The sequence below is a fragment of the Giraffa tippelskirchi genome, chromosome 2 (assembly GCF_054371585.1).
Source record: "Giraffa tippelskirchi isolate mGirTip1 chromosome 2, T2T-mGirTip1v1.2.pri, whole genome shotgun sequence".
Classification (NCBI taxonomy): Eukaryota; Metazoa; Chordata; class Mammalia; order Artiodactyla; family Giraffidae; genus Giraffa; species Giraffa tippelskirchi.
In genome coordinates this window covers 204,232,371-204,254,572 of record NC_137276.1, presented here as the reverse complement: position 1 = coordinate 204,254,572, position 22,202 = coordinate 204,232,371, and the positions used below count along the sequence as shown (strand labels likewise).

The window sequence follows — 22,202 nt, the reverse complement described above, 5'->3', positions numbered from 1 at the left end:
ATTCTGAAAAATCATAGAAAGTATTTTTGTAGGCTTTCCAAGTTTAACATGATTTTTGAGCCTTTTGTATTGAATCCAGAGATTTAACGGCTTAATACAAGTTAGCAGATTAAAAAAAAAGAGGAGGGGAGAATCAAAAAAATACATTTTCACATGAAAATAAAATTGTGAAATAAAGTGTGTCACTCTTATTTTAAAGTAATTTTTGATAGAAAAAGCAAATCATATACAAATATATGTCAAATAGCATATGTTGAACATTGAAAAGTTATATTAAAATAATATGATACATCAAAAAGACTAAACATGAAATATTCAATAAAAAATCTTACTGTGTATCAGTATGTGTATTTATAATGCACTCACAACACAACTTTTGTTTGATTGGGTGAAACATGTTAATTTGATGCATATAATCATAAATATTGAACTAAATATTTGTGACATAATTCTAGAAATGTTAAGTCACAGCTGTTTGATAAATATACTAACATTGCTATGGTTGAATTTTTAAAATGACTTAGAAAATATATGATTACATAAGGAAAATTCTATGCAATGAAAGTTTAATAAGATTATAAAATTTTAGCTAAAACTATGCTGATAGTTTTTTCTAAAGTTGTTATGAAATGGTATCTAAGGGAAAACACATAGCATTCTGAAATGATAAAATGCTATCCTAAATTAAACGTAAAGTATTTGAAGGCATATGTATATTATACTCTCAATTATAATACCCATTGTCCAGCTAAAGAAGAGGTGGTAATACAAAGAAGTAGTAAAACAAAAGAGTAAAAGTTAGAAACACAAAAGTAGGTTTCTAGACAAGAAACACAGAAATCAAGGAAATCCAGTTAAAAATATGAAACATGATCTTTTTTTCTCCCCCCAGCAGAAAAGAGACAGATTTAGCCCAGGAGGGAATCTTTCACCTTTCTAATATACTGTGTAGATCATGTCCTATCCTACCTGCAGTTAGATGTATCAAACAAGATTGGAAAAATCCTTTGTGACATAATGAGAGGTACAGAATGGACTGACATGGGATGGACAATATCATCATGAATTTTGGAGTCAGACAAACCAAGGCAGTTCAAATCCTGGTTCTGCTAGTTGTTACAAAGAAATTAATTCTCTTTCATAAAGAGTCTTCAAAAATTGAATGAAATCAGTGCAGAGAGAGCACAAAGTGAGTACTCAAGTAGTGATAGCCATTGATGATAAATATTATTTGTTACGCATGAATTAAGGACACAGTAAACTAGATAAATTATAGTCTTATATTTATTATTAATTTGTAAAGTTTGTTTATAAGATTTATCAATTGCCAATGTCTAAGCAGTGTAACAATGAAGAGAGGTTATTCATGGAAATGTTCTTTTGGAAAAATGTCACAAACTTGTCATTTAATTATTATGAAATTATTGATAATTTAAAGAAAAATGACAAATTACCAACACAATCAAAATCAGCTTTTAGTTTTCATTTCAAATATTTATTTCTGTAAACCACCCAAATAATTTTAGTAACCGATTAAAATTACCTTAAATCCTCACTAAATAATTTCCAAAGTATATTTTATCAATCAAAAATCCAATATAGATATTGTAAAGTAATTAGCCCCCAACTAAAATAAATAAATTTATTAAAAAAAATCCAATATAGAATAAATACCTATCACATAGCAAATTCTACTATATAAAGACCAGATGAAGAGCAACACACTGTCCAAATATGTTATGGGATTTGGCTTCGTTTGGTTAACTTAACAGTGGAAATATAAATATAATATGGAAGCCCCATTATATGTATATGTGTGTGTGTGTGTGTATACATATATATATACTTACACATAATGTTATAAATGTAATAGAATGTATGTTATATAACATATATATTATATTATGCAGGAACACTGAGCAAAAAAATGAGGACTATCCAGAGAAACCTGAGATATATGTTCATTTGTTTCCACTGAGTCCACGGGATTTCTCTTTTCTTGTACTCAAAGAATTGTATAATAGATAAACCTTTTCCTTTTTTATTTGTTCAGTTAGTTATGTTGAATCATTCCTCATAAGCTTTGTTGTCACATGACTTGGCTTTTCATGTAATATGATACATTAATAATATATAAAATAATAACATTTTTAGGTCAATGTTTCATGATTTTAATACAGCATTTTCTATATTTTAACTGAATAAGTCAAACTGGCTCCTGTGATTCTAATTTTCCAAATGATTTGTACATTTTGATACACTCTATTCATCCATGTTACTACCTGTTTTTGTGTATTGTGCACTAAAAACTTTTTTCAGCATTTATTGAAATTTGACAGCTCTAGTTATTTCAACTAACTATATTAATTAATACTTTCATATTAAATCATATTTTTCTTCCTCTTTTAGTGGTCATTCAATTAAAAATGGTATTATTTTCTAATTTTTATAACTAATAGGGTCATAAAAATTTAATTAAGTCAATTGAAATTCTACCAAGCAAATAATTATTGTAGTCATCTTTACTTTTACTTTTTATTATCTACTTTAATCAATCAGACTGTATTTATAAATCAAAGATCCTCCTATACTGTGTTTTCCTCCTTTCTATTAATAATATTTAAGTTTTGTGGATCTGTGACTTTTACATCAATTAGACCACTCAGGTTAACCACATAATAAATTTAGCTAAAAAATGCCATTCTTGATAAATGATAGTTTCTTTCCATCCACTAAAATCAAAGTATATCATGATATACCACAAAAGTGAATCAAATTTTGTCTCAATAATTAAACTTCTCCAGAATTCACATGGACTAAACACAAATAGCTACACATTGATAGACATAATAAAACTAAAAACTTAACTTCCTACCAGACAGCATTTGACTAAACTTTTCCTTGTCCAATTCTAGTCAATATTTCAAAGTTGCATTGCATGCTTCTCTAACTTTTATAGACCTGTAATTTTCATTTTTTGCAACTAGTATATATTTTATGTCTTTTTGTGTTTCTTAACGAGGAAATGAAAAGCGATACAAGCGGTGTAGGTGTATAGTTTTCTTGTTGTAAAATACTTCACTAAAAAGCAGTACAAAATGATGAAACTCCTATCACCAAGATACCTGAGAAAATAAATGCTAACTTTGGAGCACCCTTCTGGTGGTTTCGTGGCGTACTTTCAAAAACTAGAAATCGAGGTGTCATATTTATAACTTTAAAATACTCATTGTATTAAACAATCCACTAATAATTATAACAAAATCACCACTCTAGACTGAAAATATGTCACAGTGCACAATACAAGCATTCACAATTGTCACTTTCCCCTTGTTTGCCCTAAAGCATTACTGTTTGAGTAGGACTAATATTTATGACTTATTATTATATATTTATAAGCCAAACTTGTACATAGTCTGTTCAATTTGCATTCCTTTCCCTTTCTGGTAATGAAGTTGTGTCACATCTGTTTATCACAGCAAATTATAACTTCCCTATACTGCTTAATATTTTCTGCTCACTAAATACTGCATCTGACATTACATACTAATGGGATCTCGGAGAGGGGCTCAAGGCACTGTGTAACATCCACTATTCTGGAAAAGTTATTAATTATTCTCACATCCATTATCCACATTAAAATCCATCTCTTTTAGGTCACACTGTTTTCTCTTTTAATTCTTCCATGCATCTGGAGCAACTCACCAAGTACTGTTGGTTTCAATCATTGACATCATCCTCTGGGCTTAGAATTACCTGATAATCTTTCACTCATCTATATCACCTGGACGCTTCATATAGGGCTTCCCTTGTGGCTCAGTGGTAAAGAATTCATCTGCCAAGGCAGGAGACTCAGGTTTGATCCCTGGGTCAGAAAGATCCCTTGGAGAAGAAAATGGCAACCCATTCCAGTATTCTTGCCTGGGAAATCCCATGGACAGAGGGGCCTGGCAAGCTACAGTCTATGGGGAGGCAAAGAGATGGACACAACTTAATGACTAAACAACAACAACAGCAACCCTTTGTATTCCAAAAACTCACTAGCAATACATGTTTTCAAATGACAGTAGCTACTATTCACTGGGTGCCCTCTATAAATGAGATATTGTATTAGATACTTCATAGTCTTTATGTAACCTTTACAATTGTACTACAAGGTAAATATTATTTCCTTTAAAAAACCAAACATATTGTAAAGTAATTAGCCCCCAACTAAAATAAATAAATTTATTTAAAAAAAAAAAAACGAACCAAAAAACCACTCTGCATGTTCCCCAAATTCACACATTTCATACAGAATCCAAGTAAGTTTGACACTAAATCCAATGCTTTGTTTAATATCATCTAGCTTATTTACTACAATAAAGCAATCTGTTAAAATGACTGATTACTACATATACTTGATAAATCTTACAAAAATGAAATAGGAAAAAAGGCAGCTCATCTTGAAAGAGGCAGCAAGACACAGATAGAAAATGAACTGAGAGAAAAATTAAGTTTTAACCTGTGGTTGAAACTTGAATAAACCATCTACCTTGTAATGATTTCATGTGTTAATCACTCACTCATGTCCAACTCTTTGCAATGCCATGGACTGTAGCCCACCAGGCTCCTCTGTCCATGGGATTCTCTAGGCAAGGATACTGGAATGGGTTGCCAATTCCTTCTCCAGGGGATCTTCCCAAGCTAGGGATTGAACACAGGTCTCCTGCATTGCAGGCAGATTCATTACCATGTGACCCACCAGGGAAGCCCTTAAAAATCAACTTCCTGACATTCCCAGAGGGTGTGGAACTGCTTCCTTGTATATCCAGAACACATTAACCAATTTGACCCACATGAACTTGTTCTACCTAAATAACACTTCTGAATTTTCTCTCCTGTCTCCAGGAAACTACTGGTTTCTTCAACAAGTCTTTCCTTTTCACATAAATTTTCTCTGGTCTTTCTCTTCAAACTTACTTTTGTTTCTCCTTTTTCCAGCCGCATTTAATATTTTACAATGCTAAAAATCATTTAGTGATTATACAGACTATTATTTCCAATTAACATATAAATTATATATTTTATGGTTATCTTGACAAAAATAACATTAATATTACCATTTTCACATATGATTCTGATTTCATCAGTCAGATGATATTCTCTCCAACATTGTTTCTTTACAGCAAAAACATTACAAAGAAACTACTATTCTACATAGTCAAAATAAACTCTTTTAATGTGGGGTAATGTCACAAATTTAAAAGTTCTTAGGGGAAAACCTATGTGATTTTGGATTTGACAATTGCATTTTTAGAAACAACATGAAAAGCATGATCCATAAAGGAAAAAAAATTATATACTGGACTTCATTAAAATTAAAAACTGGCTCTGCAAAAGACAGTGCTAGGAGAATAAATAGATAAGTCACATACTGGGAGAAACTATTTGTAAAAGACAGAACTGATAAAAGACTGTTATCCAAAATACACAAGCACTCTTAAAAGTCAACAGTAAGAAAACAAACAACTTGATTAAAAAATGGACAAAAGTTCTAAACAGACACCTCACTGAAGAAGAAATACATATGGCAAATAGACATATGAAAACATGCCCAACATCAGATATTAGAGAACAGCAAATTAAGGCAAAAATCAGATACCACTACACATCTATTAGAATGGCTAAAATCCAGAACAGAGATGACACCAAATGCTAAGAAGGAAATGGAGCAACACTGAACTCTCATTCACTGCTGGGAGGAAGGCAAATTGTACATGGGCAGTTTGGCATTTTTCTACAAAGCTAACCTTAGTTTTAACAAAAAAAAATTATTTGGTGGTGATGCTAAAAATAGGATTCAATGAAACAAGCTTTACACCATTGGCAAGTGAAATAATCTAATATGAGTAATTGATTAACTAGCAGGTTGACTAAGGAGTAACACTAACTTCTTATCAGTATTAGTTGATCTTTGATTATATATCCACTATTTAACACTTAGCAACTACTCCTCTGTACATAATTTTAGTATACTTTTGAAAGTAAAGTATTATAAGGCCATTCTTATATTGAATTGATATAATTATTCATAATAATATTATATAGAATTATTATTAAAAATTCAGATTTAGAATAGATATCATTGAATTGATATTATCTCACCAACTTGTGTATAAACAGCACAGTATCTACTATTTTTTTTTACCTAAGAACTTCAGTGAAAAAATACACAGTTATGCTAATAAAGACATATAACATTAATTTCAACACCGTGCAGAGTGCTTAGAAATGTCAACTCTCATTATGGTAGTAGGACTGCAAGTGAATAGGCTTAGTTTTCTGATTAATAGATTTCTAAACCTGAGAAAGACACTACTTCTGGAAGAAAAAAAAATGAGGCTCTGAATGGATAAATTTTAATCATGTTTGTATTCTTATTATACTATTTTTTTCCTTTATGTTTGCCAAGATTGTGGCTTTAAAATAAGGCTCTATTACAAATACCTGGTTGCCAGTGAGTATTTGTACCTTTACATAAAATAACTTAGAGGAACATGTGGGCTACATCAGGCTCAATTTCCCTCCATATATCATATTTCATCAATTTGAAGTCATTTTTCATATTTTTATTCTAAATTTTTACAGTTCACGGCATTTTAGAATAGCTATGAGCCAGACAGTGATATTGATATGATTGACATTGACTGTCACGCTATTCTTTGGTCAGAACTGTTCACACTGTAGTCGTTTCAGTTAAGCTATGTTCATTATGGGGATGTACAAGTTGAGTTTAATTATAATTTAAAATGTCTTCCCCAATTCCTCTATAATTGAACACCGTCAGTAAATGCTAATTTGAAACTTACAAACAAAAATTTGGGCATAGATTTAACACTGCTGAGAATATTGTGAGAGAAATGGCCAAAAAATTATATTTTTTGTGAAACAAAAATTAAGCTACTTAATAAAAGAAGGAAGAAACACTTAGGTAGCAAGAAATGCCTGCTCCCTGAGATACTTCAAAAGGATTGTTTGTCACCACCTAACTAAATGCATGAGAAACTGCCTATTCCTTCAGAAAGGATGAACAAAACTTGAAAGTATTAAGAGGTTGGTCTGATTAATGCATCACACAGAAATATACTTAAGCCATTGTGTCATGGGTTAATTGGTGGTACATTTTTTTTCCTTAAAGGTAGATAATGGAGATACTACTGTTAAGTTACATCTGGAGAAATTCAGATTATTTAAAGAACATGAAATAAGCTGTAAATTGTTAAAGATAAATAAGACTTCCTCTTATGAAACTACCTAAAAACCACAATTTTTTCATATTAGAAAACAAAAATCCAGGAAAAGAAAAAGTAGGTCCAGTAGAAGAGACAAGAAGTGATTAGTGTCACAAAGTGATAAGAAAAATCTCTGACCCAGTGACAAAGTGAATAATTGCATCATGAAGAAGGACAACAACATAGGATGTGGGACCACTACCCACAGCTTACTACTTATACCATGCTTATGGTAGTAGTTATACCATGCTTATGCTTTTGATTGAACTGCATGTCAAGCTGTGAACCTATAAGAGTAAAACATTAATTTGCAGAATGACTATTAACATAGACGGAAAAAAGTCATGTCGTGATAAATTTTATCTTACTTCTAAGAGGATAAATAATAATTTTTTAACTTCTATAGCAGCCTTTATGTATATAAAGTCTATATGAATAATTTAGAATAATAAACACAAGTACTATTTTATATGTGCATTTATACTTCAATATAAGTATTTTATATATGTACATTCATTCATACATATATGTGTTATGACAATTATTTCATAGGTATGTATATATGTATATATATACATATACATATATTGCTATGTCATATCATTAAATGTCATGTTTTTCAAAATTTGCCCTGTGGATTATTTTTTAGGAAGAATGTCAGTTTTTATACTTTCAAGGCCTACATGCAACTTTTCATGTTGATTTATTTATATGTTCTTTTTAATAGTCTGGGATATCCATTTTATTTACTAATTATTGAATCAATAAAAAAATCATTTTCCAAGTAATTGTCCCATGTGAAAATATAGCAGAGGCTGAGTCCGTTTCTACAACAAAGGAAACAGGTGTGTGAACAGAGAAAAGCCGCAAGTAAAGAGAAAGAATAAATGAATGCTTACTAGGCAATCTGGGGAAAACAGCTGAATGAAGTGAAGACAGTGTCTCTGGCAAATAGAGAATTTTTTACGACAGGCTTTTTCTACCCTCAGGCACAATTACAACAGCTGTACGATATAGCCCCTATCAGTCATAATCTAGAACAGCGCCTCCTTCTATTAACCAAGCAATAGAGGAGCAAAATTACTTAGACCAGTCCATATGAGACACTCTATTTGCTGCAATGCGTTCTGATGGCTTAATTAGGTGAAGCGTGTGACACATGGGGTTTTTCAAGCCAGGTTCATCACAAAGGCCATATCATCAAAGCAGAATGGTCCTGGGCTCTACAGCTAGGTTACAAAGATGAGCTTCTTCATTGACTGACCTATAGCTAATGAGGTCTGTTAGTTTGCTTCCATCTACTTAAACAATTAGAGGAAGTCTTATGCTAGTAGACCAAGGCTAATGAAGAGCATGGAACTGAGGACAGCTGGCAAATTCTCTCAAGATCTTTAGTTGAGTGACATTCTCTTGAAAATAAGGCATGCATTTTACTTTTTTAAGTATTTCTTCTCTTTAGACTTGACACTTCTATTTCCAATAGAAATAAGATTTCCAATCCTATTTAGCACCCACAAATACACATATGTAAACAACAAGCAAACAAAGGTCACATCATGAAGCCAAATGACATGTAATCAAGGAATATTTTAAGTGTGTTTGTGTCAGTGAAGTGAGGAAAAAACCTGAGAAACACAATTACACTAAGAGAATAAATCATATTTACTAGACATCTTAACAATGATTTATTCCATAGTTTGATTGTATTATTGATCTTATGAACACTAACTTTATTTAACTTGTTTAATTGTCCAAAAAAGTTTGAATGGCATTAATATCCATACAAAAGGTAATGGTAAATCATGTACAGATATGCATATATACATGAGTGTATATATGAATGGTGACTTTAAATAGCATTATAAAGTCATTCAATTGAAGTCCAGCAAAAAATATAAAGCAAATATTGGTGCTAAAAACCAAATGGAAGTATACCTGAATACCTTTTCTATTTGATCTTGTAAAACAACTGTGTATTGAAAGTCATCAAACAATAAATACACAAAAATAAAATCACCTCGTAGCATGCTCCTGTTTGCCTAATTTCATTAATGATGTCACCATTGGCCTATCTTCCAACAATGAGTCTTGGAGTCATTCATGATGCCTCTCTATCCTTTTTCTCCTCACTTTCTGTTATCACCCAGTTTTTCTGACTCTACATTCTACACATTTTATTTTCAAACCTGTCCCTTTTCTATTTTTGTTGTCTGTATAGTGAGGCATCTGCCATAGTAATAGCAATCTCTTCCTCTTGTTAATTTATTCATCTATAAATAAACATTCCATGAATAATTTCTATGCACTGCTTACATTTTTTTGGTTATGATAATAATTCTAAAAACCCCCAACATTGCTTTCCTCTCTTATATCATAATGATAATTTAAAATTAAAAATTTAGATGTGCAATTGTTTTTTTACTATTTTTTTCCTTTACAGAGAAAGAAAAAGTAAGATACCATGCCTGTTTACATTTACATTGCCTCCTCTAACCTTAAAAAGTACTGTGCAATGTTAGAAGTCAAATAGGTGTTGAATTAATAAATAAAAATAAAAGAAATAATTTGATGATAAATAAATGAAACAGACCACATTTCCACCGAATTACAGTTTTAAAAAAAAACTTATTATTTGGCTACTTCCCACATTAAACTCTCCCACTGGCTCACTTTTGACCAGAGTTTATATTTAAAACTGCTTAGCTCAGTATAAAAGGTTCCTCAAGATTTGAATTTCAAATTACTCTCTGGACTATCTGCAAACATCCCTTAATATACACTTTTCCTTTCTACCAGCCAAACAAGAGTTCTCACAGTCATCGTGACTGTCTCCTGGCAGGAGCCCCAAATTTTCTTTCCCCACTCAGAGAGAACTCCTAAAACTCAGGTACCTACCCTATAGTAGGAACTTAATTAATGGACTCTTTTTTGTTCACCTGCTCCATGAGGTCTTCCGTGAGCTCCTCGAATTGTTCTACAGATAACCTCCTCCTTACTTATTGGACATGTCTTGTTTCCCCTCAATGGCAGACATAAGGAGAGACGAAGTAATTGGACAAAGTAACGTAACTAATACATAGCAAAGATATAGTTCAAATACAGCCCTTCTGAGCCAAAAGTCACCTTTTTTCTGCTATGAACTTTTGATGTTTCCTGAGTCATCTTTCTTCGCTTCTTTCCTTCCCAACTTTCCTCCTTTCCTTTTCTTCTTTCCATCCACCCTTTCTCTTTGTGGGTGGGTTCTTTTATTATTTTTAAACAAAATTGGAAAAGCAGTATACAAAAAATATCTGGTTTCTTTTATTTAATGATTTTCTTCTAGTTTTATATAATGCTTATAGAAATGTGTAAAATTAAGTTTTTATTCTATTTAATTTGTAGTGACTATTGGTTTTAGATATCATATTCATGCATAAGCCATAAATTCATACTTTGTCTTTTTACAGTCCTTAACAGAACTGACTTACCCACTAAACACAGTGGCATAGTGTCAGCCAACAATTCAGCTGGGGCTCATGAAAATATTTCATTCATTTGAAAATCAAAAGAAGAAAATAAACATTTACAGTCAAAGATTATATTCATGTTTATGCCAACACAATTTTAATAAACAATGTTTTATACTCTTTCATGGCAAAAAACTCCATAAAGGCAGAAGTACCTATGGCTCCCATTAGTCATAATGCAACTCTGATTCTTAGTCTTTTTTTTCAGAAAGTTTGTGTAATTGATACATTATTCTAATTTGGATATAAATTCCCAGCCACTTAATGTCTGAGACAATACTTGATTAAGACTGCGACAAAGTTTAGGAAAACTTTCACCTATTAGGCAAAACTAAGTTAGAATCCTGTAAAGACATTTTTTAATTATACAGGTTAATTTTCACGACTGATTTCCTCAGTGGCTATTTTCTTGAGCTATTGCCTCAAAATTATATTTTTAAAACTATAAATAATACTATAAGACAAAATAGCAAGAAACCTGAGTAAAAACAATGCAAAATAAATAGCATTAGCCTTAAATCTGTTCCCCCAATGCTTTGCAATATATATAAAATAAATATCTTCAAATATTTTCATCTCTTTATACAGACAATCTTTCCTCAGATAATAAGTAGTTTTGAACCTTTTAACTATTACGTCAACCGAAACTTTGTCAAAAGCTATAGTTCTTAAATGTTCTGTGTACTACATTAATAGAGGGTATTTGTAAAACTTCTGGTTCCTTGGGTCAAAACCAGGCTCTCTGCTTCAGTGATTCTATCATAAGCCAATGGCAACTTTAGTTTTAATAAACACTCAAAGTGTTTCTGAAAAAAAGAATATGGAAAATATATTGAGAAACACTTCTCTGGTCATACAGATTTACTGAGTAGCATTTATAATCAAACCATGTTTTTAATAGTAAAAATTCTATTAATGCATAATTGGAGGAGTTAAATAACATTTTAAAGTAATTTTAAGTCTAAATATTTTATTCTAATAGAAGAGACAAGCACCTTTTTAAATTTTTAAAATTAATTGATACATTTCTGAATAGTTGGTGCAACTTAAAAAGAAACAAAAACTGCCTAAGAACAAGAAATGCTACAGTCTCCAAATAATATGCATTTTTCTTATCAATTTCCCATGGCTACTGTGCTATAGAAACTAATAACAACTTTTGAAAAAAAATTTTGTGGATAAAACCCTTTGTGGAATGCATAGATGAGACATTCTTAGTTAAATAAATTAGTCAAACAAAAAATGTCTAAAGAGTCTATCATATTTTAATTTCAGAAACTTACTTTCAATTTTTTTTTTTTTGCATTATACAGAAGATTTTTAAAATCTGAAATAATTCCTCAAATCTATTCAAAATCTACTGGACATTTAACAAATAAAACTAATCACAAAACTTAGGGATGTTTTGGAGTTGTATGTACATACTTCCTATTATTTCTAGAATTTTGTGTAAAGAATTATTTCATTAACATTTACAATTTATCCATGGATGATTCAAGCTCAGATAACACTTAGCTCCTTGTAATTACCATCCTTTGACTAAAGCATCAAGGAACTGAAGTGGTGGTGGCTGGGGATGGGTGGATGGGTGGGGAGGGTAAGCAGTAAATCATTTCAGACAATTTCACACTCAAGGCTTGTTGACATGAGGCCGGGCAAAGGAAATAACCCTGTCAGCACCTGCATCTTTAATGAAGGACAGCACTGCTGCACATTTAGAGAAGAGAGAGGGAAAAATAAATCACATTTAACTCTAAAGTGGGCTGTCAGATTTATTCAAAGAGAAATGCAACCCTGTGTGCTTTCCCTTCCTCACACATCTCCATTTAAAATCTTACAATATATACTTAGAATTCAACATTTTCATCATTGATGTTCTGATTTTCAATTCACCCCACTATATATGAAATGTATACTTTTAAAACATATCATTTAACATTTGTCTTTTATTGTCTTTCTGACATCCGTTGCAATCAAAGGTAGATATTTAAAATGGAAGATGGGTAACTGTCAGGGTTCTTTGTAGCAGAGATTAAATAAACATCTGGCCTAGGCCAGGTAATCATGCCTCAAGAGATAAACACAGTTGGTTTAAGAGTTTTTTATATGTGAGTAAGAGATGAGGAAAATTGACAAGATGAACATCTAATTGGTTTTATTACAGAGACTTTAATGGGCTGTGTATACACCAGAGGCAACAGCTCAAATGGGAGAGGGTCAGTCATTCCTAGGGTCCACCTCTTAATTATTCCTTTTCTTTTAAAATGGGTTAAATTTTCACCAACAAGAGTATTTTTTTTTTCATTTCAAATGGACATGTAATTTCATCATTTCTGATCTACCAACCACTTCATAGACAATATTTTAAAACATAACAGCAGTTTTAAAAATGTACTATACAGGGGAAAAAATAGAAAAAAAAAAACCTGAACTGGGTAATCCATCAATTCAAGCATTCTTTTAATATTGAATCACGCCTAGTAACCACATCATAGGACGTCCCTGGTGGCTCAGTGGTAAAGAATCTGTCTGCCATTGCAAGAGGTGCAGGTTTGATCCCTGGGTCATGACGATTCTCTGGAGAAGGAAATGGTAACCCACTCCTGTATTCTTGCTTTGGAAATCCCATGGACAGCAGAGCCAGGTACACTACAGTCTATGGGGTCACAAAGAGTTGAACGCAACTTATCAACTAAACAACAAAACCTCATCACCGTGTGACTGAAAACCTCTTTATCAATGTGACAATGAAATAATCTTCATTATGATAGCTGTCTTCATTGCTTTTTACTTAAGGCATCTTGCACCCTGAGGGATCTTGTTTTGGTAGACGCTCTACTCACAACCCACCAAGTTATGTTCTAAAGACCATATTGCTCAGTCGCTTCAGTCGTGTCTGACTCTGTGCGACCCCATAGACGGCAGCCCACCAGGCTCCCCCATCCCTGGGATTCTCCAGGCAAGAATACTGGAGTGGGTTGCCATTTCCTTCTCCAGTGCATGAAAGGGAAAAGTGAAAGTGAAGTCGCTCAATCGTGTCCGACTCTTAGCGACCCCATGGGTCTGCAGCCTACCAGGCTCCTCCACCCATGGGATTTTCCAGGCAAGAGTACTGGAGTGGGGTGCCATTGCCTTCTCCGAAAGACCATATACTCCCCCTTAATTTTTTAGAAACATGGTACATTTGTTTGTTGTTGTTTTACTTATCTGACTTTTGAAATTAATTTCTTATGAAGGAGGAAGATATTCTTTCTTAAGGGAAAGATTGGAAGCAAATTGGCTGGTTGAGAAACTGTGTTTGAAAAAGTCACTAGTATTCAATCTTCTGTCTTTGATCTTCTCAGCTATGTTAAACTCAGTTCAGGTCAAGGGCCTCTACTGAACATAATAAAGCTGGAACAGCAACAGGAAAATCAGGATCTCACTTCATGTGAGATCTCACTTCACTTTAATGTAAAGAAGGAGAGATTCTGAGACTGATGACTCCTTTCAGTAGGTTTTCTAATCTCCTTAGCCTGAAACCAATGCTCCTGGATGGAGGCAGTTAAGAAAATCCACTCTGCAAGTGTTCCTTTTGCAAAGCTAACAGCATATTTCTTTTGACAGGTAAATCGCTTTGAAATAATTCTTGAACTCTCTGGTCCTGAACAGGAGAGACATTTAGGTTTATAAATCCCAATTTTGGGGGTATCCTTGCTTCTTTTCAAGGCATTGTCTAAAAATAGGCCTTGAGTTTCTAATCTGTATAACGTATTTTTGCTAACTGCTAGCCAATTGATTATCTATGTACCTGATCTATAGACTATATTAAATAAACTCATGCATTTTAAGCTTTCTTTACTCTTGAAATGCTTGCATGTAAGAGTACGTTTTGAGAAATTTTGGAATTAAGTGTTCAAGTTGATATGTCTTTTCTGAATTTATATATTTTCTTGACTGAAACCGTAACTGTATGTTCCACAGATAAATCTTACACCCATTACTTACCATATACTTTGTGCACACAATCTGGATATGTAGAAGTAATCTACATATCTAGATTAATAAAGATGACTAACACCACACTATACCATTTTGAGATTTGATTACCTGGTCAAAAACTATATTATGGGCTAAATTTGTTGATCTGGATCAGTTATTAGCTGATAAGGACAATTGCATCGAAACTATACCCAAAACTATAGTCACAGCTTACAAAACATTTTCATATAATCTTTTTAATCCTGATACTTTGAAATACAACAAAGTATTTTGTACTTATATTTGCATTTTTCATACACTTAAAAATGTTTAACATTTTTTCATATTGTCATTTTTGATATTGGATTCATTCACTAATTTTAGTCAGTGCTCAACAAAATAGTGGTGAGAGAATAGAATGGACAGGTTAAAATTAAAAACTTTAGTGGTTTAGTAGTAATTTCAGAGTGTCAACCTAATAGAGTACAAAGCAGCTAAATGGACTTTGCTGCAACAGATTTTAAATTTGCTATATACTTCCACCCTCTGGAAATACTTTTAACAGATCTAAATACACTTTTTGTTCATAACTCCTTATCTTCTAAATAAAAATGTCAATTTTAACCCACCAGGGGAAAATTTCAAATTCCAAGATTATATATTTGAAAATTCTGATTTGTATGTGGATACGCATGGTAAGTTACATATAGTTATGAATATTAAAACAAGTAGAAAAAATAAAATAAAACTCAGGCTTCACATTTTGGTTTAATAAAACACCAAATGTCATTATTTTATAGATAACTTGGCTAAATTGTGGTGATGTATTAAAATATATCCAAGTTAACTTCATTTTCCCACAGTTTTAACTATGAGGAACATTGAAATTACATTCTGATTAGTGTGTCAATACGTTTTTCTATTTTCCTCTACCTTAACATGAAATTTAATCAAGTTCCTATAAAAGAGCTTAAGGAAAGCTTTATACAGAACCATTAATGAAATTATGATATCAAGGAACAAGATTTCTAACATTATGAAAAACAACAGTAACCACAGCAGCAACACACAGCAAGTTGCGTTTTTATTCTGACATTGTTCAGCCTGTGAATTAGCATATCACTACTCCAAAGGAATTTCAGGAATGTTTTCCTTTTTCTGATATTTCTTTCCTATGGTACTAACATGCATAGTGACTTTGCTATTCTTTTTGTGTCACCCTCACAAGTACTTTGTTCCCAACTATAATTGTTCTTCTACTACTCTAACTCACTTAATAATTTTTAACACATTTCAGTAGCAGTGGATTTTTGTGAATCTTCTCAGTTTCTCTAGGGAATTAACAAAGTGCTCTATACTCAAGAATAATATTTGATCTCTGAAATTTCTCAGCACACATACTTAAGAAACCATTCACACAGACAAGTTCCAAAGAAAACAAACAAATTCAATTTACAACACACAAAATAAAAATGAATTTAAAGCAAAGAAGAAATGCTGATCAAGGTTTGATGAGACATATGCATGGCACTTACCTGGAATAAGCTGTGCCAGGAACAAGTGACTTTTTGACAAGCTGAGGAGTGATATTATGGCCAAAAAAGGAGCATGTGTCCATTTCATCTTTGTCCCTTCCTTGCATTACACCCAGCCAGTTATACAGATATGTTTTATCTAGGGAAAAAAAAAAGACAGAATTGTTTTCACGATTATCTATGTTGAGATAGAGACAATATGAAAAATTTTTTGTGAAAAATCATAGTGCAAATGCCTTTAAAATGTAATTTATCAAAATTATAAAACATAAATAGCTAAAATGAATACAACCTATACAAAATGTATTTGGGGATATACCTTTTGAACAAATATAGTATTTATTAATTTTGAAAATTCATTTTTATCAGATATCAATAGCAAATGATTCCTTGGTTTTCTCTATCTTTCAGAGGATGACAGATCAGTGTTTCTGATTTCCTATCACTTGAGTCAGAATGCTCTCATCAAGCCTAGAAACCTCGATTGCTATTCATTCACTAAATAAATATTTACATACTGTTCATAATAAGCCAGTCACTATGCTTCTTTGAGGACACAGCAAAAGGAAAAAAAAAATAATAAACTAAATTCTATCTTCATTCAAGTACATAAGTAATGTGAGGCCATTTTAGTTACGTCAATTTATAAACAAATGAAAAAAAAAAAAGAACTTTTGTAGCTGTTCTATTCTAAACAAGGCACTGTATATCCATTGTGAAGGGCCCAAGAAATACCAGATAGTGTTTGTAAGAAAACAGTATGGGGAAGGAAATGGCAACCCATTCCAGTACTCTTGCCTGGAAAATCCCATGGACTAAGGAGCCTGGTAGGCTACAGTCCATGGGGTCGTAAAGAGTCGGACACGACTGAGCAACTTCACTTTCACTTTTCACTTTCATGCATTGGAGAAGGAAATGGCAACCCACTCCAATGTTCTTGCCTGGAGAATCCCAGGGACAAGGGAGCCTGGTGGGCTGCTGTTTATGGGGTCGCACAGAGTCAGACACAACTGAAGCGACTTAGCAGCAGCAGCAGCAGAAAACAGTATTTTTAGTCAATAGGGATTTTGACAAGATGCTGATGCTAACAAATGGCAGAGTAAAACTACAGATATTCAAAGGTAAGCCTGATCCATTTTGCCTGGGAGAACAGACCAAACCTACATTGAAGAAATGGCATTTGAGATATGAGATAACGAGGTGATGGATTTCCAGCTGAGCTATTTCAAATCCTAAAAGATGATGCTGTTCTTCACTCAATATATCAACAAATTTGAAAAATGCAACAGTGGCCTCAGGACTGGAAAATGTCAGTTTTCATTCCAATCCCAAAGAAGGGCAATACCAAAGAGTGTTCAAACTACCATACAATTGCACTCATTTCACATTCTAGCAAGGTAATGCTCCAAATTCTTCCACCTAGGCTCCAGGAGTATGTGAACCAAGAAATTCTAGATGTACAAACTGGGTTTAGAAAAGGCCAAGGAACAAGTGATCAAATTGCCAACACTGGCTGGATCGTAGAAAAAGCAAGGGTCATCCAAAAGAACATCTGCTTCGTTGACTATACTAAAGCCTTGAATGTGTGGATCACAAAAAATATTGTGGAACATTCTTAAAGAGATGGGAACACCAGAACAACTTACCTGTCTCCTGAGAAACCTGTATTCAGATCAAGATGCAACAGTTAGAACTGGACATGGGACAATGGACTGGTTCCAAATTGGGAAAGGAGTATGTCAAGGCTGTATATGGTCACCCTGCTTATCTAACTTATATGCCGAGTACCCTATGCGAAATGCTGGACTGGATGAAGCACAAGCTGGAATCAAGATTGTTGGGAGAAATATCAACAACCTCAGATATGCAGATGATACCAACTCTAATGGAAGAAAGTAAAGAGGAACTAAAGAGCCTCTTGATGAAGGTGAAAGAGGAGACTGAAAAAACTGGCTTAAATCTCAACATTCAAAACACTAAGATCATGGCATCCAGCTCCATCAATTCATGTCAACTAGAAGGGGAAAAAGTGGAAGCAGTGACAGATTTTTTAATTTCTTGAGCTTCCAAATGACTGCAGATATTGACTGCAGCCATGAAATTAAATGATGCTTGCTTCTTGGAAGGAAAGCTAAGATAAACATAGCATATTAAAAAGTAGAGACATCATTTGCCAACAAAGGTCTTTAAAGTCAAAGCCATGGTTTTTCCAGTAGTTGTGTATGGATGTGAGATTTGGATCATAAAGAAGACTCAGCACTGAAGAATTGATGCTTTCTAATTGTGGTATTGGAGAAGACTCTTGAAAGTCCCTGGGACTGCAAGGAGATCAAACCAGTCAACACTAAAGGAAATCAACTTCAAATATTCATTGGTAGAACTGGTGCTGAAGCTGAAACCTCAATACTTTGGCTACCTGATGTGAAGAGCTGACTCTTTAAAAAGGACCCTGTGGAGAAGGAAATGGCAACCCACTCCAGTATTCTTGCCTGGAAAAGTCCATGGACAGAGGAGCCTGGTGGGCTGCAGTCCATGGGGTTACATGACTGAGCATGCGTGCATGAGGGTGGAGGGAAATGGGTTGGTAGCAATAAACTGGTAGAACTGAAAAAAAAAAAAAAAAAGGACCCTGATGCTGGAAAAGATTGATGGCAAAAGGAGAAGGGGACAGCAGAGGATGAGATGGTTGGATGACATCACCAACTCAGTGGACATGAATTTGAGTAAACTCCAAGAGATAGTGGAGGATAGGAGAGCCTGGCATGGTGCACTCATGAGGTCACAAAAAGTAGGACACAACAGTGACTGAACAACAACAACCACCACCACAACAATATGTGTGTATATGTTTTTCCCTAATAGTATATTGGTACATTCAGGGAACTTTAAGAGGGGCTGTTTAGCTTCTGATATTAGCCAGGGTATAATATAATAGCAAACTCCAAAGATAAAGAAAGGTAATGAGGAGCCAGTATAGAGTTTAATGATAATGATAATATGATCTAAACCACACCTGTCCCTAGGTATCCACAGGGGATTTGTTGCAGAAACCCCCATGGATACCAAAATCTGCAAATGCTCAAGTACCTTATAAAAAAAAATGGCATAACATCTCCTGTATTTTAAATCATCTCCAGATTACTCATAATATCTAACACAATATAAATGCTATGTAAGTAGTTGTAAATACAGTGTAAATGCAACGTAAATCACTACCAGTACACAACAAGTTAAAGTTTTGCTTTTTGGAACTTTCTAAATGTATTCTTTAATATTTTTGATCTTCAGTTTAATCCACAGTTATGGAGTCCATGGATATGGAAGATCGACTGTATTAGAATATAACTCTAAGAGGAATGTGAAGGATAAAGAAATTATGAGGAAAATTAGCACAGAGGCCATGCAGAAATGTATAATGGATGCTTGCAAAGGACAATGGCAGACAAAACGGAATATATGCTGGTGTTGAGGTGGGAGGCAGGTAGGTGACATTATGCAAATATACTTTGTGGAACTTGGCAATTGATTAGATTTGGGAGATAGGAAGTGGAAGAACATTTATTCATTTATTCACAGATATACATATAAATCTATGGCAATATAAAATGTAATTTATTCTCAAAGAAAAATAAAATTCTGTCACTCATTTTTGTGACACTCAGAGTTCCAACTTGAAAAAAGGATGACAAACTTCATTCTGTCAGTTTATCTGCACAAAGCTATCGTCAATCTGCCTATTTGAGCTGAGATGTCCTTACTTTATTACTTACCAATGCAGAGTTAATTGCCCAGTTTTCCTTGAGCAAAGCTGCCTACTCCTTCTGCCAGACAGCTGCAATCATCTAACCATATTGAAGATATCTGAGGATTATTTCTTCCCTCTTAAAAATTCTGCAAGCAACTACTGTCTAAGCTAGAACTCTGCCTCCAAAGAAATATTCTTGATTACTATAGGTTCATATTTGTTGTCTTATCTTCCTTGTTTGAGGTTAATGTCCTTGTAACTTCCTTTTTCTAGTTAATTGTTATTGGAATATAATTGATTTATTTTGCAACTATTTTTATCCTGGTATATCATTCATAAATGAAATTATACACCCACATTATCTTTCACACATTATCTTTCTTTCTTAAGTGTCAAATGAGACCAGAAATTAGATTAGATTTCTACAGATAAGCACCAGCCTAGATGTACACTTCTACTCTTCAATTCATACTATGCAATTGTTAGTTTGTCTAGAGGCTCTTTTTCAGGGTTATCCCTTGACTGTTTTGGCTTATAATCACATTTTTCACAATGGTCACGATGTGACCATGATTAGTTCTTCCAGAGATAATGTGTAAATATAAAGCATTCTTCTAGGGGGTTCCCTGGTGACTCAGAAGGTAAAGAATCCACTTGCAATGCAGGAGACCTGGTTTTGATCCCTGGGTTGGAAAGATCCCTGGAAAAGAGAATGGTTACTGTGTTCTTCTTATCAGACCAGGACCAGGTAAACCAGAGTTGACAAAAAGAAAAAAAGAGAAAGAGAGAGAGAAAGAAGGACGCGGGGACCCAGGTCTCTAGTGGAAGAAGGGTATTTTATTAGCAGAAATGCAGGCTTATATATCTTTGGTGAAATGATTACACAGGATGAAGTGCCATTGATTGCAACAAAAAATGAATGGTCTAATACATACAAGGTCGCTGATGCTGAAAGAAATCATAGAAGGGAGTAACTGAAAGTAGCCCCTTCTCATGATCTCAGTTCTCACAGAAGGGAGTTACTGAAAGGAATCCAAGTAGATACCCTTTCTCTTGATCTCAGTCCTGAGAGCTGCATGCAGTTCTACTTGTTTTGGAATAGGAACTGATAAGGAGCAGAGAATCCCTGAGAAATGGCACACAAAGGAAGAAAAGTGCAACATATTGGACTCCTTAAAGTTAAACGTCCCCTGACAGGTTACCTGCTCCAGTATGCTTGCCTAGAGAATTCCATGGACAGAGAAGCCTGGCAGGCTACAGTCAATGGGGTCATAAAGAGTCAAACATGACTCTTGGTTGAACTCCTATAAGTTACAGTAAGAGGCAGATATTTATTTCAAATTTCTAAAATGTTTTAGGATATTGTTGTTCAGTTAATCAATCATGTCTGACTCTTTGCAACCCTATGGACTGCAGCATGCAAGACTTCCTTTTCTTTCACCATCTCCTGAAGCTTGCTCAAACTCAAACAAATTTTTCTTATCTAAGGACAATTTTGTGAATTTACATAATCAGTGGCTAGTATTATAACATGATTTTGAGTTAGGACTCACAAATCCAAAGTGGCAACTACATTATTTGCTACATACACACATCACGATACATTGAAGTTTTGAACTTCAAATCCTCTATGAAAAGGAAAGTTCAGTTCAGTTCAGTTCAGTCACTCATGTGTCCGACTCTTTGAGACTGCATGGACTGCAGCACACCAGGTCTCCCTGTCCGTCACCAACTCCCGGAGTTTACTCAAACTCATGTCCATTGAGTTGGTGATGCCATCCAACCATCTCATCTTCTGTCATCCCCTTCTCCTCCCACCTTCAATATTTCCCAGCATCAGGGTCTTTTCAAATGAGTCAGTTCTTCACATCAGGTGGCCAAAGTATTGGAGTTTCAGCTTCAACATCAGGCCTTCCAATGAATATTCGGAACTGATTTCCTTTAGGATGGACTGGTTGGATCTTCTAGCAGTCCAAGGGATTCTCAAGTCTTCTCCAACACTACAGTTCAAAAGCATCAATTCTTCAGCACTCAGCTTTCTTTATAGTCCAACTCTCACATCCACACGTGAAGAACCATAGCTTTGACTAGATGGACGTTTGTTGGCAAAGTAATGTCTCTGCTTTTTAATATGTTATCTAGGTTGGTCATAACTTTCCTTCCAAGGAGTAAGCGTCTTCTA

At 33.8% G+C, this 22,202-nt stretch overlaps 1 protein-coding gene across 1 annotated transcript in view; it reads right to left on the bottom strand.

The window, feature by feature from the left end:
- ROBO1 (roundabout guidance receptor 1) overlaps positions 1 to 22,202 on the bottom strand; it is a 1,242,585-nt gene that overhangs the window by 1,074,674 nt on the left and 145,709 nt on the right. The window contains exon 2 of the mRNA XM_081552483.1: positions 16,276 to 16,414. Within this exon, the coding sequence (XP_081408609.1) occupies positions 16,276 to 16,363 (88 nt within the window). The 5' untranslated portion in view covers positions 16,364 to 16,414. The remainder of the gene's footprint in view (positions 1 to 16,275; positions 16,415 to 22,202) is intronic.